Source organism: Columba livia, chromosome 1 (genome assembly GCF_036013475.1).
Source record: "Columba livia isolate bColLiv1 breed racing homer chromosome 1, bColLiv1.pat.W.v2, whole genome shotgun sequence".
NCBI lineage: Eukaryota > Metazoa > Chordata > Aves > Columbiformes > Columbidae > Columba > Columba livia.
Genome location: NC_088602.1, coordinates 198,333,944 through 198,355,855, shown reverse-complemented (window position 1 = coordinate 198,355,855; position 21,912 = coordinate 198,333,944). Strand labels below are relative to the sequence as shown.

At 39.5% G+C, this 21,912-nt stretch overlaps 1 protein-coding gene across 2 annotated transcripts; it reads right to left on the bottom strand.

Moving 5' to 3' along the window:
• Window positions 1-184: 184 nt before the first annotated feature.
• NAPEPLD (N-acyl phosphatidylethanolamine phospholipase D) lies at window positions 185-21,877 on the bottom strand. Of its 2 annotated transcripts, none has more exons than XM_065049145.1 (5): window positions 21,596-21,877; window positions 10,225-10,537; window positions 3,728-4,374; window positions 2,590-2,704; window positions 185-1,483 (listed from the first exon to the last, which is right to left on the bottom strand). In XM_065049145.1, exons 1-5 carry the CDS (start codon window positions 21,796-21,798, stop codon window positions 1,358-1,360), a joined length of 1,404 nt encoding a protein of 467 aa, XP_064905217.1. In that variant the 5' UTR covers window positions 21,799-21,877; the 3' UTR covers window positions 185-1,357. The 2 variants fall into 2 exon arrangements, with proteins under 2 accessions (XP_064905217.1, XP_064905218.1); XM_065049146.1 differs by lacking the exon at window positions 21,596-21,877 and adding an exon at window positions 21,385-21,589.
• Between the last annotated feature and the right edge of the window lie 35 nt (window positions 21,878-21,912).

Genomic DNA, 21,912 nt, shown 5'->3' with positions numbered 1-21,912 from the left:
ACTAACTGATCTTTGCCTCCTTTGGCTGTTCTTTGTTGGTATTAAGATCTAGAAGACTTTCAGGACTTGCCAATACAGATTTTTAAAAGATAACTGTCAACAGTTACAAGATACTTCAGTTTGTTCCTAGCATGAAATCTCATGAACTGGTTTTAATTAGTTGCCAGAAGTTCACATCTTGAAGTTTCAGGGAAATAATGTGTCTTTATTTCTCTTAATCGAGTATGAACATAAATGTAATGCACAGCAAGAGCAAAAAAAAGTACACACATCCCAAAGATCAAAACAAATCATGAACAAAAAAATTATTTGCCAATCAGTTATGAAGGAGAATAGCAACCCTTTTTATTGGCAACAATAGGCTTTAATTCTGTAAATTAGCATGGCAATTTCATACAGATATATTTAGCCGAGTTTTACAATACTGAACAATGTTGTAAGCTCTCATTCAACTTTAAAATTATAGGGAAGCTGTAAGAAAAAGAAACAAACAACACAGCCCTCGCTTAAAACTTTTCACTTTAAAAAAAGTACTTAACAGTAGGCTGAGTCAATGAAAAGACAAGCGCTGTTAAGGGATTCTTCCATTTCATGGACTGCATTTGACAAGAAAGTAATTTTAGACACATTCAGGCCTAACTTAAAAATATTGACAAAACAATGAAATTGTGCAGATACTCTGGCCAGCAGTAAGTTTTACACATCAGTAATGCAATATTAAACTCTCTCTCTTTAAAAGGCACAATTCTTTAGATCGTTGTAAAATCCAGCTTTTATGGTTCATCAATATATGAAAATGTAGAAGCACTCAGTAAAATAATTATTTTACTGCGCCTGTGCTTTAACAACACAGCTGTATTGGAAGACTCCACCCCACAAATCATACAGTGAAGCTGTCAAGGTACAGGGCATAACCTCAAGATTAATGACTGACACATGGGAGGTGACATTCTGACAAGGACTAATTCAAGTCAGCCATTAATTCCAAGAATACGTCCTGTGCTGAGGTTATTATTGCTGTTGCAGGTAAGATGAAGAGTTCAAAAAAACCAAACCCACAAACCCCACAGTAATTGATGAGTGGTGTACATAAGAGTTGAAACTGCAAGTTATTCCCAGACAATATTTTATATATTAACCAGTTTCTAGATCACCTCTCAAAATTTATAAACAATATAACCAGTAAAATTTATCATGAAAATGGGATGCGAGTTTTAGTTCTGCAGCTGACAAACCTGGCATCTAAAAATCCAATTCACTCAGAAAAGTCTACTTTGTAAGTACATCATATTAATAGTTGTAACATTAGTTGCTAGTTCAAATCAAACGAGGCTTACAAGGAACTGCTACTGTTTCATTATTCAAAGCCATCATTTGTACTCAAGTCCCGTGATTCTCCGTGGTTTAAGACAAAGAAGTCTTCTTTTTTCAAGCCGTATCTTTCAAGAGCTTCATTCAGCTTAACTGGAGGATCCAAGTAATACTGGAAGAATAAGAATAATATGAGGGACAATATACCATCACAGCATTTGGGAGAAAAGAAAGCATATAACCATCATCCAAAATTCAGTCTTCTTCAATGCATTGAACTAACCTCCGAAGCAGAGGAAGGGTGAGCAGGGCAGCAGAGGCTGCTTCCCCTTGTTCAGTAAAACAAAGTTGTCAGCTTTACTGTTTAAAAACTAGTGCCATTTATTTCAGAGAGGTCCCCCTGGAGCTACTTCATGGTGTTTTTTGCATTTCAGAAAAGGCATCATGAGGGACAAATCATCAATTTTTTGGTGCTTCTAAATACATGTTAGCATTTATACAGTGGGCACTAGTGACACCGCTTATTAGAGGCATCGGGGATAGAAAATGTTACATCTAAGAAAACCTGACACATCAGGTGAATATAGCTAATGGCATTAAGACTGAGCTGTAAGATAAAGTGGTGCAACTGATTCAAAGATAAAGTTGAAAACCGGCTACGAGACAAGGTGTGTCAAAGGGGATGTAGATAATTCCCTTTCACTGCATTTTAGTCCCTGTTAAGGGACCTAGGCAACTTCCTTATAAGAACTGTGGACTTGGTGCGGGCTGGGAATAAAACAAATAATAATAATAAAAAATCGGCAACCCAGATTAACTCAGTTTTTCATATTTTTGCTGGTATTTAACTAAGAATCAACTATTAAAAATGCTGTTCCGTTTATTTACTAGACAGACATGATTAATAAATACTGTATTGACCTACAGGCATGCAGTCCTTACTGTCTCCAGGTGATGCACTGCTGAGCTTACTTTCATTATTGCCCATATCTCCCCACCTTTCATGTTCCTCAGCTTTCAGATATCAGAAATCCTCCATATTTGTTCCAGTAACTCAGTACTTTCAAATTAAGATTAACTGTGGAAATAATTTACGTAATTGGTTATGAAAAGCTAAGTATTGTTTTTAACTTCGGTACGTATAGTAACAATTTTCACTCATACAAAGTTTACATTTTAAGTATGCATTTACAGATATGTAGGTTAAACTGCAAGAGCAAAGCTTCATGAACGATTGTGTACTCAGGGAATCTGAACTCATGTAGTGCTGCAATTTACCTCATTTGCTAAAGCAAAGGTCCCCCAGTGAATGGCTACAGACTTCTTGGCTTGAACATCAATATGGATTCTTACTGCTTCTTCAGGATCCACATGCTGGTATTTCATAAACCACCTACCAAAATACAAAGTACATTTTCTGTGTCAACTAATTCAGTCAAGATTTCTTCTTTACTTTCATTGAGTAAGTTGCATATGTATATATATATATATGCTCACCTAATAAAAAAATAATGGAGCATGTATGTCTGGACAACATACAGAACACTCAAAATCAACAAGCTGGAAGATACTGACATTCCCACAATATAGCAGTTAATGTATTTCACTCCTGTTTTCAAAACTTTTTTTTCCTTATCTATATTTTTAATAATATAAGGACATATTACTGATGCCTTAAGGCATTAAGGCCACAGATTTAAATCCATCCCTTAAAAAACTTCACGCTTGCAGCACACACCAAAGAGTGTGTGCTTCAGAGATAGCCTGAGGCAAGAGTGCTAAAGCAGAAGGGAGAACCTGGCAATTCTTGAAAGATATTGGATTTTTACCATGTTATTCTGATTCCTATCTTCCCTTCCCAGCCTGTACGTACTTTGCTTCCAGCACTATATGAGTGTTATCATCTAAAAGTTTAGATACCTCATCTTAAGTAGGCTACAGATGCCTGAACAAACAGATCTTTCACGCTCTATAAAGGAATCATATTGCCAGATAAATTGCAAAACCAGCATAAAGACTGAAGCAAGGGGAAAATGCAGTAAATTGCATGTGTCTGAATGAGCTGGATTAAGTGATACTAGCTCAGAAAAAAAAAGTAATTCCAGATTTTCACTCAACATTTTTCATGATTCATCCTTGCTGTGCTTTAGGCTGAAGAAAAAGCTCTCCAAGAACACCACAGATACACAGGCAAGCATCCTAGACATTGCAGCTCCATCTTCCGATTGCCTGCCACATTTTTTTTTGTCATTTAGCCATGTCCTTTTGCCTCAGCAATTTCCTTCTTTTGCCTCTGTATTCTATTGCATATTCTTAATAAAGTATACCTACAGTTTTCACTCAGTGTAATTTTTTTTTTTTGTATATCAGTATATCATTTCATTTACATATTTTGATCAAACTTTGATTTTCATACCTTGGCTCATAAGCTCCAATGGGGATGGCTGCAAGATCAAAAGGTCCAAACCGTTTACCTATCTGTTCAAAAGCAACGCAATATCCAGTATCTCCTGAAAAGAAAAACCTATTCCAAGGTCCCAAGACAGACCAGCTGCCCCAAAGAACTTTGTTATCATCTGTCGCAGTCCTTTTGCACCAGTGTTGAGAAGGGGTGAAGACAAAAGTTACCGCATCGTGACCGGGGACGCAGTTCTCTTCCCACCAATCCAGTTCAATCACGTTCTCACAACCACATCTCTGCATCCAGTCCAAGAGCCCCAGAGGCACAAACCAGCGCAGCTCACTCCCAAAGCGCCCGTTTAAACTCCTGACAGTGTTGTAGTCCAAATGATCGTAATGGTTGTGGCTGATCACAACTGCATCTATTTTGGGGAGCTGCTCTACTGTGCACGGAGGCCCTCGGAAGCGCTTGGGACCCATCAGCTGAGTAGGGGAAGCTCGCTGGCTGAAGATTGGGTCAGTAAGAAATATTAGTTCATCCATTTCCACCATAAGCGAGGCATGTCCCAGCCACGTGACTCGCATACCAGGTCCTGTCTTCCCAGCAAGTTCCGGCTTTTGAACAAAGTAAGGTTTTAACACTGGAAGCTCTTTATCGAGTTCCTAGCAAAAAAAAAGAACACAATATGCATGAGAGATTTCAGAAAGTGCTTGGCCATGGAACAAAAACTGCGTACAAGACACAAATCCTTACAGTCCAGACTTGTGTTTTGACTATATTTTTAGGCAACCAGAGAACTACAACACAAACCAGACGCCTTTTTAATGACTAGTTTCCCAGTTACTTCCTCCTAATTTCACCTTAGGTTTTTGTACCATTTTCACTTCTCTGTCAAGAGAGAAGAGCAAGCCTGAGAGTATCCCATCAGGCCAGGAGACCTACTGACAGAGAACCAGAGTCTGAAAGTACTGCAGTGAAAGCACTGCAAGGCACTAACAGCATCCCAGGAAAGGCTTTGCAAGCGGTTAGTCTTGTGACCTGGAAAAGAATACATATATATATATATACGTGTATATATATATACATATATATATATACACGTATATATATATACATATATATATATACACATATATATATACACACATATATATATACACACATATATATATACACACATATATATACGTATATATATATACATGTATATATATATACGTGTGTATATATATATATATATACACACACTGCTACAACAGCAAATGCTCAAGTTTAGTTTGTGCAACTAAATGATGCACAAGTCCTAGCACAAATAAGCCGCAAACCTGTGGGTGAAAGAGAATGCCGTGTTCCCAACAGCATTCTGCACAAGCTCTGTCCTTTCAGCCTTCAGCAGCCTCTCTCTCTCCCCGCACCGCGTATGGGGCAGCACACGGAGGTTAACCTCACTTGCCTCACGTCAGCTTTTACAATTCCCTCTTCCCATCCTGCCAATAATTCAACAAACGTTCATAAAACACAAACTAAAACTCATATCTCATTTTAAAGATGGACCTTAGGGCACTTAGCTATGCTTCTCGTGATGTTTTATTGAAGCCTAGAAGGTAATTAAAGTTTAATTATTACTGAATAAATCACCATACTGATCTCCCTTTATGTTCAGCATGCAGCCCCATGAATGGCTTCAAATCAACCTAAATCCATACCTCTGTGTAGCAAAGTTATGGAAACCTTCCGCCACCTCCCCTCTTGCTCCAGCGTGAATACTTACGCAGTCCCCACTCAGGTCTGACAGGTCAGAGAATTGATTCAGCTGAATATGAATCCAGATGAGAACAGACAGCTTTCAGCTCGACCCGCTGTCAAATTTGACACTCTTGACAAGACTAACCTGGTAACCACAGATGTCCCAGCACTTCTGCTTCCCAGCCAAGTTCTCCCCGTCCCGGCCTGTCACTCAGCTTAGCCAGAGCTGACCTCCCGCTCCCTCGAAAGCCCAGCTGATGCTGTGACAGTGCAGGAGTTGAGGATTTCCCTTGCTAAAATGGTCCTGACAGCTTCAGGGAAGTTCCCTTCTGCATAATGTTTTATTGATTTGGAGGGCATATATTGGGGAAAAAAACCCAAATGCACACACTCACCTGCCTGCAGTTCTACTGTAAGTAATAAAATATTAATGAAATTGCTTTTTCTGAGAGCTAATGGACAAGACATGTCTATTGAAAAGGTTAATTACTGTCTCCAGGAACGAGAAATAGATAACCTTTTATAAAGCTGAATATAAGGTTAATACTTAGAAAGTAATACAATCACTCCATTCAGACAAGAATAAATATGAGTATTAGACTGAGATAAACTGCTGCTTCTCCAAGAAAGCATCATCAATTTCTTACCTCTCTTTCATTCTAGGTATACAGAACAACACTGGCAGGAGAAATCTGAACCACAGAGTGTTATATTGTGACACTTGAATCAAAAAAAAGAGTGGAAGATCCACAAAACATAATACTCGGAAATTAGGACAACTTGCCAAATTACATGTGGTTAAGTCAACAAATCAGATTGTGTCAAGGAAATTAAACTCTGATGTGGAAATTAATAATTAATTGTCATAATGCAATTTACATCAGTAAGTACATTTTTTATGGAAAATGTTCTAAGTAGCTGTTTTTAAAGGTAGAGCACTCATTATTCTGAGAACACTAAATGAATCTATTTTTGCTGACATTTGACCCAAACTAGTTTTTAAAATTAGTATAATCTAATATTAACAAAGAATACTGAACGGATTAAGAGCCAGCTAACTGGCAGATCTGAACAATGAGTTCTTAACTGGAACTTAAACATATTGTACTGGTTTTGGCTGGGACAGAGCTGCTTTTCTTCCTAGTAGCTCAATAGGATGCCATGTTTTAGATTTGTGACCAAAACAGTCTTGATCACAGCCTGATGCTTTAGCTGTTGCTGAACAGTGCCCATACAGTGTCAAAACCCATGGGCTGGGCTGGATGAGAAGTTGGGAGGAGACCCAGGTGGGACAGACAGCTCCCACTGACCACAGGGATATTCCATTCCATATGGCATCATGGTCAGTATATATTTTGGGGGAAGAAGAAAGGGAAGGGATGTTCGGAGTGATGGCGTTTGTCTTGCCAAGTAACCATTGCCCAGGATGCAGCCCTGCTGTCCTGGAGATGACTGAACACCTGCCTGCACATGGGAAGCAGTAAATCAATTCCTTGTTTTCCTTTGCTTGTCTGCGCAGCTTTTGCTTAACCTGTTAAGTTGTCTTGAGATCATTGCACGAGTTTTTGCACTTTTGCCCTTCCAGTTCTCTCCCCAGTCCCACTGTGGGGGACTGAGCGAGCGGCTGCGTGGGGCTCAACTGCCCACCGGCATAAAACCACAACACATGAGCACCATTGAAAGCTTTACATGGATGTCACTAGGACTGACATTATTAAGTATTTCAAATAGATGATTTAAAGGCACAACTACCAACTATAAAAGGCATTTGTGAAGGACACAGAGACAGTAAGTTTGATAAATAAAGAGTAGCACAGTTCAAGCAACCGGTCTCCTAATTAAATGAAATTCTGTGAACAAAAGTTCAAGGCAAACCAAGACCGCAAAGGCAGTGAAACTTGGAAAGCTCTGACTGTATGACATCTATGGGTTTGTGAGAAACTGGCCTCTGATCCAAATCAATGACTCCTCAGAGAATGAGATCAGAAATCAGGCATTTTGTTGAGCTATCATAGTAAATCACCCAAGAAAATAGCTAAAGAAATTACTTCTCAGTGCATGGGGTTTGTGTTTGGTTTTTTTTTTTCTTTTTTCATATTTTACAAGAGTACACTAAAATCCCCAGAATAACCTCTTAAAGCTATGTGAAGTCATTACTCAAACAATAAAATTTCAAATGAAAACACAAGTTCTATTGGCAGAATACTTCATATGGAATTGTTAAAGCTCATACAACAGGATAAAACAACATCACAAATGAAATACACAATCTTATGGAACTTTTTTCCTGCTGTAGTACATTTTGTTCTCTGACAGACTAACTAGAAACATAATAATACTACAAGAATTATAACAGATATTTGAAATATGGCATTAATGTCAAATCAGCTACCAACAGAAGGAAAACGTGCCTAGTATTGTCTTATCTTCATCACTGGAGCAATACAAAAATTCCTCCTGCTGTGCCCCTTCCTCCCCTCCCATGTTTTTCTTTCCTTCCTAATGCAAAGCAAGAAGAAACACATGACGGGCTTTGGTAAGACGAGCTAATTAGATTAGGATCTTTGGCACTTACTGCATACTGGAATACCACTGGATTTTACAGAAATGAGAACAATCTAAATTGCTGATCCAACAACCAACAATTAAAGATATTCCAACAGCACAGAAAAAGTTATTAATAAAGCCTGTAATGATAATACAGTCTATGCATTCTGGATAATGATACAGGCTTGTTGTGAAGGCGTGATTATAATACATATAGGTTTTACACGGTGAAGTGCATTTCTGCATAATATGCGTTGTTTTTTTTCCACATGTGCAAAGCACTTGGTACAGATAAACTGAACCTGCCCACCACAGCAGGGTATCACTGGGCACACTCAACGTGGAGACTCAAGTCTGCTCGAAGGACACGCTATCTAGCAGTGCCCTTACTCTGAATTTTAAACAAGCTCCAAAGTGCTTCACAGGCTGGTTTAGGTGTGGAGCAAACATAGCGAGAACAAGCATCAAAATGGCTGAGGACTGAGAAGAACACTTCATCGATTCCTATCTGGGTTTTTCTATTTCTGATTTACTTTGCTGAGTTCCTGAATAATTGCTGGCACTTAATTAAAAAATCACATAAGCAAAGCAATAAAATTAGTCCAAAATGAATCCCAACTGGGTCAGAGAGATAGCTTTACAACTGGTACGGTGTAGATTTCTCTGTAATCATCCTTTATTGCAGGGATAATCTGTAAATTAAAGGGAAGAGCTGCAGTTCTCCACTGCCATCAAAGAGCTGTACATTCTGCACACCTCAGCACTGCCTTCCAGGTGCTTCAGTCACTGACCAGGTTTCTGACCAGTCCTGGCCAGATACAAAGCTGCTTGTACACACAGGGAACAGGGCAGCAGCCAAAGGAAGCTGAAAACATCAAGGCCTGAACTTTACACAAATGTGGGCAAAGTATCATAATATGCAGCACGCTGCCTAGAAAGCCGTACGCACCAAGGCACAACCACTGCTGCTGCTTCAAGGTGCAGATAATGTCTAGAAGCAAGACAGCAAATTTGAAACAATAAACTGTTGGAAGGGATCCCAAGACTGAAACAGGTTTTTTTGTGCTTCTTTCTGAAGTAAAATGATTGTTATACAACAACTTCAGCCAAGATTATTTCTCCCTTAAACATGTTTTGCGCCACATATCCTTACAGAAATCCCCAAACTTCTGACCATCACGTGTTGAAATTAACACGGCTTTCCTGTTCATAAAGCTGATCAAATTCCTTCCTTCACAGGTAATTCACACAAAATAAAAATGAAAAGTGTAAGCTCTTCACTAAGTACTGTGAGATGTATAGCTTACGCATACCTCCTTGGATGCTTACAAGCATTATTAACATCTATCTGCTCAAAAATGTTTTCGCTAGTTGTGTACTCCTCAGCACAGCTCTTCCCAAGTGCAGTCAACACAATACAAAATACACACACCAGTAATCCTGGCAGAAGTGCAGCCATCCTAAAACTTCTTGAGGCCACAAAACCTGCAGCTTTCCAGCATCCACTGCTCTTCATGGAAAAGAAACTTCTCCCAGGTTGCTTCCCCCACCTGCTTCTTTGTATACAATATATACAATGACAGAAGCCATACACCAAGAACAAATAATGGTGCTTCCAAGTAAACTGACACTGTACCTTTAGTATTTTGGTAAAAATACTTGCTCAGGCTAGTTTTAACATGTAATTATTTTTTTCTCCTGGTGTACTGAAACAAAAACATAGATTTGCAAATACTTCCCTAAGTAAATGAGAGCAACTATTTATTACATTTTTATGAATAAGATGTAACATATACAGTAAATAGCAGTCCGGGGGAAAAAAAGGCAACTTTTAAAATTAGATATGGCATAGCTGTTCTATTCAATATGAATGATGTTAGTAGTATGCTTCCTAAGGCGTCACCTATTAAAAAGGAAAGGATGCAGCTATGGTTTATGACTGAGCTAGGGGACCTTTTTTGTTGGTTTTGTAGATACAAACCAAGCTGAATAAATCAAAGGGTGTGGGACTAACAGAAAGGAGAGAAAAGATTAAAGAGGAATAAAGTATTAACCCACCTTTTGAAAAAAATAAAGTGATAATAAAACTAGAAAAACAACACTTAGAAAAGTCTCCAAAAGATGCCTAGTAAGTATTAGTGAGAAATGATCCTATTTTATTGGTTAGAGCAGAGGTAAAAGCAGTCTAAATCAGGAACAGAAAACATGCAAGTATTTACCTGTTTGGAGCATGGCACATTGCTGTTATTTTTTTCCATGAGGGACCATTTCAAAATATTTGGCAAGGTTGGCGGTTTCCATGTTGGCCACGGGTTGACGAATTTCCCATCTTTGCCTCTCTTTGATTTAGTTACATCCTCCTCTAGTCTGTAGTCCAGCCTGAAGCTTTTCCGGGAGCTTCTGGAAGAATCGCTGCCCCTGGAACCTCGACCTGAATTGTGACGTTTCCTCACCGCTTCCTTAGGGTACTGGTTACACGCAGTCAAAGGCTGCTCTTCATCCTTTTTCTTATCCATATCTTTTTGAGGAGAACTAAAACAAATTTTAAATTCATCAATCTTTTCTTGGACTAGCATCAATATTTGTAAGATTAAATCTTCTCACACACATCGGAAACAAGCCTGCCCTTCCCATTTTCTGATCTACTGTATTTTTTCCTCAACAAAATATGTTTTTAAAACAGTTGCTATTACACAGAAGACTTTAAAAACATGCTGTGGCAAGTAGACAAGAGATCTCTTTGTAGTTCAGGCAGACTTTTACTCCCCAGTATGCACAGCTTCAGATACTAACACTATTATCTACCGACTGCAAGAGCGAGGGGGAAGGGTTCCTTAATTTATGTTTTGGAAGAATAGCAAGTTCCTCCTGACGCTTATGACATTTAGTGCCTGATGTAATACGATCCTGTGAACTTGTCCAAGAGACACTGGAACTATACAGTGCCTTAGGAATTGCCTACAAAGTGACTTCATTTTGTAATAAGAGCAGCAGCCTCATGTAGCATTAATAACACAGAACTTCTACCGACAAGATGCACATACATGCAGAAAAGTCAGAACAGAAAAGACAGTCCTATTTCCTATTTTGTCCAAAACAAAGGAAAAGCTTATTGTAGCAACAGTAAAAGTAGCTGTTTCAAATACAATTTTGATACATGTTTAACTGAACTGACTAGTGAAAAGCCATTGGAACACCTCAAGTAAATCTTGGCTACAATGTCTGTTCTTAATTCCACTGTGAAATATAGGAAAGTGAGAAAATAACTGATAAAAGCTTATTTCTACAAAGTCACCACTCTGGCACATTTCTTAGAAAACTGCAAGGCCAATAGTCAGTCTCTTATTCCAAATTGCACTTCAGTGTTGCAGAGTTCAGGAATATAGAGTACTGTTGATCTCATTATAATCAAGGTAGATAACTCAAACATCCTTATTTATTTTACAAGTTGCTGAAGCAATTCAGTTGAAGGTAAATGCTTCAGTTTCTATACTTACTCTCAACGTTTCAGTTGAGGTAAATGTACTGTTCAGCCAGTCCACTCAAACATTTTCAAAGAACAGAATTAACCCAGAGTTTTCTTAGAAATTCCTTCCTAAATGAGATATTTTCTAAGTAGATGGGCATACACAACTCATTGTGCCCTCTGTAAGACCGTAATTACAGGAAAAAAATATATTGTCATTGCAACACTACAGCTAAGATTCTACACACATATAAGAAGTGTTATCAAGCTGAACTCAAATGCATTTACTGGTGATGCTCTGACTTCAGATGCAGAGACTGTCCCTGCTGGTTCAGCACCAACCGATTATAATCGGAAAGTGGAGTGTCACTTGCAAAGAGACGACAGTTGATAAATACGTTAAATTCTCTTAACAAAATAATCATTATTTTGCCATACAGTAGAGATAAAATCTTAAAACATCAAAATCCACTTCTGATAAAGAAGCATGAACAATATTCAGAAAACACTGCTGACAGAATTTTTTGATAAATAGTACCCTTGCTCATAACCTTGTTTTAATGTAATTGCTTTGTTTCCCTACAGTTTTACTGAAATACTCGAGTTATGTATTTTTCTGTTTAGCAATAAGATACCACATCTGCATCATCATTTTAATTTAACTGGTGATACTCTACTCCTTTCCACTACACATTTACTGGAATCAGCCTTCAATGGAACAGCCACCCAACTTGCTCTATACCATTTTAAGCAGAAATACATGGTAACAAAAGAATCAGTGCCACAAAGAGGCAGACAGAATACCCCCCAAAATTGTAATGGATATTTTAACTGTTACTTTAACTTAAGAGGGGCGGGTTTTTTTGCATTCCTCAAAGAGTATTTTCAATGCCAAGTCAGCTTATTAATTTAGCAAAGCATGCAGACACGGCATAAAACATCTGCTCTTCTAGAAAGCATCATGAAAACAAATCACAAAAGTTTAATCAGATAGGTACTTAATTCCAGGAAATTCTTCTGTTAACATCTCAGATGTCTGATTTTTAAATATATATAACTACGGTAATTATTGTTCCTACAAGACATTTTATATTATAAACTGGAGTGCCTAAGGTTTTATTTTTAAGCTTCTGCTTATCTATTCATTCATCTCTAAAATAGGTGAATTCTACTTTTGCTTAAATTTTCATATAAACCTTTGATCTCATTCTGAAAGTATAAAGCTCTAAGGGAAGTAGGGATCAACTATGCTGATTACACAAAGACAATGCCAAAGCATTTAAGGCACCGCAGGTATCTGTCTGCCAACATATTTTCCACATGATGCACATACATTACTTTCATTAGTATTCCATAAGCAACTGAAGGGATAAAAGACCTCAGTGCTCACAGAATACTTTAAACCCTTTTACATGCATAAGGGACACATTTACAAACAATTAACTAACGAAGTATTCCTAATGAACTGTAGATTCCTTTGAAGTATCAATCTTGCCAGTTCATCTCTGTTTCATTTAAGCCGGTAAAACATATTCTAGAATATTCATGGAATACAGTAAAAGAAATCTAATATTTCTTATTTTAAAAAATGGTAGAGGATCATACCTTGAAAGCCAGCAACCATTAGCTTAATATAAAACTCAACCACTTATTAGTCCATGTAGGTTCTTATCTTTTTGCAAAAGAAAGCCTCTACAGACAAGGAGATTTGGCAGGAATATTTTAAATATTAGAAAATACCCATGAGCTGATTCTTCATTTAGCTTTCCTGAATTCTCCCCCAAGAAAAATAATAGTTTGGCACTTGAGAAATAAATGTAAGCACTGGATTGCCAGGCAAATTATGAGTGATAGAGACACCAAAATCAAACTGGAGTACAGTTGTGCTCACTCGGGAGGAGAAGGAAGAAAGAGTCATGTCCTTGGTGAATATTTGTTAATGTAAGGTTCCACAAGAAATCTTACATTTTCCACACTTTTAAACAAAGAGGAAAACTATGATTCTGCTTAAAAGGATTAAATTGCTTTCTTAACAAATGGGAACAGGGTGAGGTGACTCAACCGCGGACAAAGGCAAGTGGATTGCACGCATTGGTAAGAGGGGCCCAGGCAAGACGCAGCTCAACCACTCTCAGAGATGCTTTACTGATCCAACTGAACTCAGAAAAGGAGATGGACCGAGACACACAAACTCCGAAAGGAGACCACCAGTCATGCCAAATCCACCAGGCCAGAAGGTTCTCTAGGCAGAGGGGAAGGACATCACTGTCTGATGCTGAGGATGAAGCCTGACACGAACCACAATGCAGAGCTCACGTAACTGGCTTTCCACCACGAAATACCAAGAGGCCCCCAGTAACCCACAAAGCACAAGAGAAGCTGCAGATCAGGCAGGACATGGCATGGAAAACACGTATTATGTGCCAGTAAACAGGTTTACACCTATAAACAAGATATAGCCCTTAGGACAACAGGTCAGGGGTCAATTATTTATTTTAGCATTGCTTATATAACTGAAAACTTGGATGTAAATATTTTGGCTTTGAGTCTCCTGTTTATTTGGGAAAATAATTAGCAGTTTAGTTAAACATTTTAATACTTTTTGCTTCAAAAGAAGGTTGGAAACGGGATAGATAAACATTACAAGAAGCACTCTGACATTAAAATGTTTCTTTTTAAATGGTCACACAGCAAAGCTTCGAGCCAGACCACTTTCACTTTATTTGAAGAAGAAATGCATTAATATAAAACCTATTGTGTGAGTCTTCACCTTTTCCACCCCGTCTCCTCTGACATCCACTACTGCATAACTGAAATGGATATAGTTCCCCCTACTAAGCACACAGCCATGCTACTAATCGTGAAGTCTCCAGAACATATTTATCCTTCTTTTCTACACAGAAATGTGGTCCTTATTTCACAAATCCATAAGCCAGAAAGTTTAAAAAAAGAGTTATTATGAAGCTATGGTTTACTGGAACCCAACAACATCCACAAAACTTGACATCTACCTTGCAAACATTCCGTCACATTCCAAATATCCTTAATTTTCTCTATTTTTGAATCAACAAGCTTGGTTCACTTGTAACCGCTGTTTCTCTGTATAGGCTACATCCAGACCTGGGCTGCCCTACATGTCACCTAAAAGGGACGGCACACAAATCCTCCCGAACTCACACCACTGCAGCCTTAGCAAAGCAAGAACATGAGTGTTCTGCAAGCCATCTACTGCTACACAACTTGGAAGTTTTCTTTCAACTCACGTACCTTTTATGGCTACAAAAAGCACACTTTTTGCCTTAAACAAACAAACAACCAAACAACAACCCACAAAAACCCAAACAATCAACCAAAGCAAAATAACACACCAGCATTTCAGCGAAAAGGTAAGGAAGGTATTTGCAAACAACAGGCAGCACATAAGTGATTTTCCAAAAAAAAAGTCTCCCACACATTCAGTTATCAAACTACCGCCAACTAAATTTTGGCTGTGCTTTTCCTTTTCCTTCTGAAATTGTCAGCTTTAATTAATGAACAGTTTGAGCCTGGAAAATTCTGAATGCATTTATACTTGTATGGTGCAGTACTTCAGGCACTTCATCATACCACTGTAGCCTTATGAAAGCAAGAACCTGAGCTCTCTGCCAACTGTAAACTGCTATGCAACTCAGAAGTTTTCTTTCACTATACATATTTTTTATGACTGCAAAAGCAGTTGCAACTGCAATTATTACAGACACTCTTGGTCTTAGGACTTCACACAAAGATCTCCCAAGCTTCCAAGTAAGTGATCTATAAATACTTTTACTATAATATTTGATATTTCCCATTAAAAGTCGCAAGCAAGAACAAGAAGTGCAGAAATTTTTATCCAAGTTATGTGATATTTTAACAGCCAGCTTGGGATTCTCTGTGATGTCCTATTTCCATATTTTCCAAACATCCAAAGAGCAAAAACTCCATGCTCGTACAGCCTTCTTCCATTCTTGGATGCACCCATTTCACAGCACAGTTATAGGTTGTGAGCCCAGGTGTTCTCAACAGATCTGTAAGTACCCAAACTACAGTGATCTTGTGTACTGTTCAAGAAAGATGAATAACTGAGTTGATAATAGAAATAGCTCTCTACATAAACAACCTCATAGAATTAGGATGAATCCTTTGCCATTCTTCTCTAGTTTTGAGAATCAAGAGTAAACAGCAAACTTCTATTTAGACATAACAGAGGAAAACAAATAGTTCTAAATAAAACAAAGGTGAAGCATTTACCCATGGTCATCTGTTGTTAGGCATATTCTTACAACAGCTGTATTACTTAAGCAGCCACAACCATGAGTCAACCTATTATTTCTGCCCTCATTACTCCGCCAAGCTTGTCAAAACAAACGTTTGTGTCCACATCCTGAATTAGTTCGAGAAACTGAACTAGTGATAGTCACTTTTTAGCTTCCCATCCCCTAGAGAAGCACTTCATTTTCACCTGCATCACCATGCAAGTGTTTATACCAACAAACTGGTTAGGACAGGGAAGGCTAAGAACAGGAATAGACTGTTGTAAACAAAAACTACTTATGTCAGTGCTGCTATTAAAAAAAACAACCCACACACAAAACCAAACCAACCAACCAACCAAAACACAACGACAAAAGAACACCACAAAAAACTCCACCGCAAACAAACAAAAAACCCCAACAACAGCAAAACATAAGACCAGGAATTCATCAAATATCCTCCATTTAGAATTCACTCCACATAGCTCAGTTACATACACCACCAAGTTTAGGTTCAACAATTTCCCCTACCCTTGATATACTTCATTTTCAATTCATTCCCTGTCTAAAGTTTCATTCTAATTTATTAATAGTACTGATGCTGCTTAAACTCTCTGGCTGCCTCCCCTGAGGATGTTTCATACTATAACCAAGCAAATTCAAGAGCTACCTAGCACCCAAAAGGCAGCCCACTCCGTTACTAAACTTTCCAACCTCTACTTTGCTGGTATTCATTAGGGGAACCAAACCAACAGAAAGTTATTTGTAGTCATAATGAGTGCCTATCAGCTACATTCTTATATGCCTCGGGATACAAATGCAAATAGGCTTTACAGCCAAGTCCATCCGTAGCACCTGGAGCCAGCTATTTCTCAACCCCGAGTTAAATCTGATCAGCTACGGGCATTGTATCAACCACATCAAAATGTTTTTCCCAGAACTGGAACGGTGCGTAACCACTTTCCCTTTGCTTCCACACACCCCAGCTGACTGTCCCCATCCAACAGGAGCACTTTGTAGTCCCAAACTGTGTTTATGAATTGTATTTAATATTATAGAAGTTTTCTGTTACATGCATATTCTGTTTAGGTTATGATCCCCTATATGACAGTAGTTGTCCATAGGGGACATGCAAATTAACAGAGATGACAGACCCAGTAGGCAACTTCTTTAGCTACACATGCCTATTAAAATAAGTTATTTCCCACTCTACCTTCATATTTTACTGCAGTCTTGAATAAAATAATGCAAAAGTTGGCACGTGGTCATCACATGTAAAAGAGCAGCCTAGGCTATCATTATGATTAAGCACAAGAGCAGTGTAATTTGGTGCTGCTGCTGAAACAGTCACCAAAGGAAAGCAGGAGTCAATTCTCCCTAGACCAGAATGGAAAGTGCTTTCCTTTGCTCTCCGTAAACAGCTCATTTCAGATGACTACTTAATATATAGGGAAGAATGTTGAAAACACAGGAGATGGAATTAGAGTCTTCTTACCTGCTCTGCAGGAATGAGGCAACATAAAGAAGTAAGGTCTGTGCATTAGAGCTGCGTTATGGTACACAAGACAACAAAAGGATCGCAAATCAAACACAGACGATTTTTTAAATCGACAGAAAGAGACAGCACATGCACACAGCTGGGCAGATAAACCCTGCACTCCAACAGCAGCAATAAGCTCCATGAATGGCACTTCACACTTGCACAGAATTTCAACAAAGCTTTTCCAGAAGAGCAAACATGAAACTTGTACCAACGCAGCTACAGGATCGGGACCCCGGCATTAGTGTTCTGGCACCAGCTCCACTCCTGTACTTATGCAAACAAGAAGTTCATTAGTTTCAGTTTGTCTGCTGATGTGACCACAGTTAATAACAGATGCAAATCTTTCCAGGATGGGGCTTACTCTTAGAAAAAACAACTAAACTTTAACAGTTAGCATTTCTAAACACATTTTAGCTAGTCCCATGCATTAACAGCCTGTGCATCTTGGGTTGAGTATTTTAAATTATTATGTAATGTTGAAGCTGTTAGCACAGGTTTTTCTTAACTAAAATGAAGCTTGCACTCTGTCCCAAGGGTAAAGATTTCCTGTCTAACATCTTATGTCAATTAGATATGACTAAAAATAACCACTACTACACATAATGAAACTAAGACTCCACTTGAAAATACTATGGTAGAAATCTGATTTCCATTGTAGCATATGGCCAGAGAGGCAAGGTAAGAAACGTTTTCATAAAAGCACATAGAAATCATGTTAATCCATAGGATCCACATGGCAAAGCAGGATCTGAAGCAGCTCATTTATCATCAACTCTGGCACTTTCATGTCTGCAACTGCACAACTGCTACCTGCACCTCATTTCCTAAGTCTTTTAATTTTCTTTTTCCTTTTCTCTCCGTGCCAGAAAGGAACAAACTCCTATGCAAACTTTCTCTAGGCGCACACTGAGATTAATCCTTTAAAACCCTATAAAATCTCAGATGGCCAGGAAGTGCTGCAACGCCCAAGAGCTAAACTAGTTTTTAAGTTAATACAGAGTCATACCATCTTGTTTATATGCATGTACGCTCGTCTGTTTGATTCCGTCTCTTCAGTTCAAAGTCCAAGCACATAGGGCCCAATGTAATTTCTTCACAATATAAAAATACTTCCCTAAATTCTTTCTAAATCTACCTAGCTTTCAATATAAACTCAGCTTTTTATTGTCCCAACAATATTCTCTCTCTCCCTATCTCTGTGTATTTATGTACACACACCACATAGATATATGGATTTTATAGAACTATTTATAACATTTGACTTCAAATGTATTGAAATCCAAACAAATCATTTCCGGGTCAGCCAAGATAAGGAAGTCAGAAGTGTTTCTTTGTTGAAAAGTATGTGTTTTTTGAGTGTGACTGTTCCAAGACCATCTTTCACATGAGATAAGCTAGGAGGTCATCAGCTTTTCCAAATATAAAAGTTTCAAATCTCCAAAACTTCATCCTGGAAAGCCAGAATACATAAGCAATACAGCACCTTTACAGTTCTTAAACTGAAAGACAACCAGTAAAAGAAATCACAAGTAGCAGAACACCAGACACAGCAAAACATAAATATCCAAGGAAAGTGGAAACATTACAAAACACTGACACTTTTCATGACAATCCTTTTTCTTGTATATAACCAGCTTTCTACTGTATCCCGGTGACCCTAGATTGTGTCTCTTCACGTACTCTAAATGAAATACAAAGTGCTTTGATTGTTAGTCAACAACAAAAGTGTTAATATTAAAAATTGTTTGAGCTGGTGTGGTTTTTTTTCTTCTTATGGAAGAGTCAAGGCACATTTCCAACACAAATGTGAGCCATCTACTAATTTTATAGGCACCACTCTATATATGTAGGCGTTTTAAGGAGACAAAGTGTTTCATTTAAACGCACCTAAATAGACATACATAAACAACTTGTGATTGCCACAATCTCATTATTAGAAACAGCTGAACCTCACTGAAACTCTTCCTCAAAAAACAGTCCACAGCATGGGAGATTTCAGCCTAAACAACCTAAACTACTTCCAAACATTATAAGCAATAAAATCCGAAATCTTACCATAAGCCTTACCCAGCAGACAGTAGCACTACCAGCTCCAACCATGGCAACAGGTCTTATCCAAGAAAAATCTCTTGATATACATCTTGATATACATTCCTTGCCACTTGATTTTTCACTCACGCATTGTTTTTCACAATGAGAACATAGTGGCAGCAGAGTCTCCATAGCGTCACTGTAATGCCCAATTCTCTTTGCTGAAACAGCTCTGTGAGCTTTTTCTGCTTTGGCGCAGTTGCATTTTATTGAAATCCAAATCATCCCTTCTTTGTACAGCTGCTAAATACTAAGATATTACATATAAACAGTAAATAACATGCCATTTCTTTCACAGATTTTCTAAGTATTCAAACCAAGTGCAACATCTGGTTTACAGAAAAGTTGTTTTTACTCAAAGCTGCATTTAGATACAACATGACCAAGTGATTTTACCATGGTCCTGGCTCTGAGCATATCAGAAGCAGGACCCTCATTACAGGTCTAGCCAGCATACTGCAAGCTACCCACAGCAACTAATGGAAAAAAACAATTAAAAGTGCAATCAGGAAGGGCTACATAGATGTGACCAAAGGAAAAAAATAATTTCACAGCAGGTGCTCCATATAAAGGTACTAATTAATATGGCAGCATTAGCATTTTTCTCATAATAGACAAAAGAATCACCTTCCCATTTGCAGAAAATAATTTAAAATCTATTTCTGAATGGAGAATTACTGGGTTTGGTTCAATCTTGATCTTATACAGGCTGAGGAAATAGCTGATTTCTGCTGAGGTAATTCCTCAAATCTCCTTAGTTACTACAAGAGAACAAAAAAATAATTAAATGGACTGCTTCTTTTTAAAAAGAAGCACATCTCTCTTGATTTGGGCCAAGCTGAAACCAAATTAGCTGTTATTTACATTTGAACAGTCATCTCTTGCTTCCTCCTCTCCTAAATGTGTCCTCTCCATCACAGTGAGTGAATCAGACTGGGCTTTCCAGTCTCCAGGTATTCAAAATTCCCCTTATCTTTTTATAACAGGTATTTCCATTTCAGATAACTTTTGGCATTTTGAAGGCAACTGTTGCAATAATTCTTGCATTAGGAATATAAAAATCTTGTTTCTTCTTGTCTCCCTGAAATCTTACCTATAAAATGAATGGGGCTTCCTACTTTATTAACTGATAAAGCTGCTACTGTGAACTAAAAAATACATCCTCCTTTTCAAGGGTCTGTTGCCAGAAAACACGAATGATTTTCCTGTCACTAGCTTTAATTTTTTATGTCACTTTCGTCGGTGTAGTTTGAAAAATAAAGAAAAAATACTTCGGTACAAATGGTACTTTCATTTAAAACTGAAAACCTGCTTCAAAATCGCCATTTAGGAAACAGAAGAGTAAGAAACCACGGTCATCACTAGAAAAACTATATCTGCAGAAGTTTAATATGAGCTTAACTACATGCTGTCAGGACGAACAAACACTTTCCCTGAATCCTTATCAGAGATAATTGCCGATCATTGAGATTATTTGACTGAACTAATTGCATCAAACGACCTGGTTAAAACCTTCCACTCCGCATTTACGTGATACAACGCAAGGAAACCTCTCCCGATAAACATCTGTCCGCGTCGCCTCTTCAAAGAAAATCATTCAGTAAACGGTCAATACCATGAAGCGCATTTTTTACAGGCCATTATATAACTTGTTTCTTCCCCAGCGCTACTGCAGCATATTTTATTGTCAATTTACGGGAAACGAAAGCGCTGGGAGGGGGGAGGTAGGTAGGACTTCTCCTTCCAGCGTTTCTTTCCCCGGTGGGACAGGATTTCCCCGTCCCGGCTGGGTCGGGGTTTATCACTGAACCACCGCAGCCCCCGCGCCGCAGAGCGCGCACTTTCCCCGGCGGGCCGGGCTGCTCAGCTCCCCTGGGCCGGCAGCCGGGGCTCGGCGGCCCCGCGCACCTCGCCCACCGCCTCAACTTTTCCGAGCGGACACCCGCATTCGCTCCGCCCCGGCCCCGCTCCCCGCCGCGGCTCAGCCCGCTCTCCCCGCCGCACTCACCCGGCGGGACCCCGGCACCGTGTGCCTGGCGAGCCCCGCTGCCGTGCCGGAGCAGGTGCGCAGCGCCGCTCCCCTCCTCCGGCCGCCAGCCGGTGCCTGTGCCCCGGACGCGCGGGAGCTGCCGCTCCGCTCGGTCCCTCCCTGCCCACAGGAAGGCGCGGGGGGAGCGACCCCCGCTCCCGAGCGCTGCTGCCACCGGGGAGCCACTCACCTCCCGGGCTGCTGCTGCCCCTGAGGAGTCTCGTCCTCCTCCTCCTCCTCCTCCATGGTGCCGCTCCACCCCCTCCGCGGCGGCTCCGCGACTCTCCAGCAGGAGCCGTTGAACAGCTGCGGTTTCCCACCTGACCAGCCCGGCGCGGAGGGCAGCGCGGCAAGCTGCAGGCAGCAGCTCCACAGCGCCCTGCTCCGCACCATGGCGCCCAGCCGGGCCGGGCCCGCGGGCTGGGCGCGGCAGCGGGGCCGCCCGGCGGCTCCTCAGCAAGATGGCGGCGGGGGGGCCGGCCCTGAGGGGCCCGCCAGCGCGTCACT

What these genes read in the sequence shown, in the direction of transcription:
- NAPEPLD (XM_065049145.1), bottom strand. Translation starts at nt 21,798, where the DNA reads ATGGTGCGGAGCAGGGCGCTGTGGAGCTGCTGCCTGCAGCTTGCCGCG. An exon ending in GGGCAGCAGCAGCCCGGGAG is followed by an intron (nt 10,538 to 21,595) that starts GTGAGTGGCTCC and finishes AATTTGTTTTAG; the next exon opens with TTCTCCTCAAAAAGATATGG. An exon ending in CCTTTGCTTTAGCAAATGAG is followed by an intron (nt 1,484 to 2,589) that starts GTAAATTGCAGC and finishes TTATTCTTCCAG; the next exon opens with TATTACTTGGATCCTCCAGT.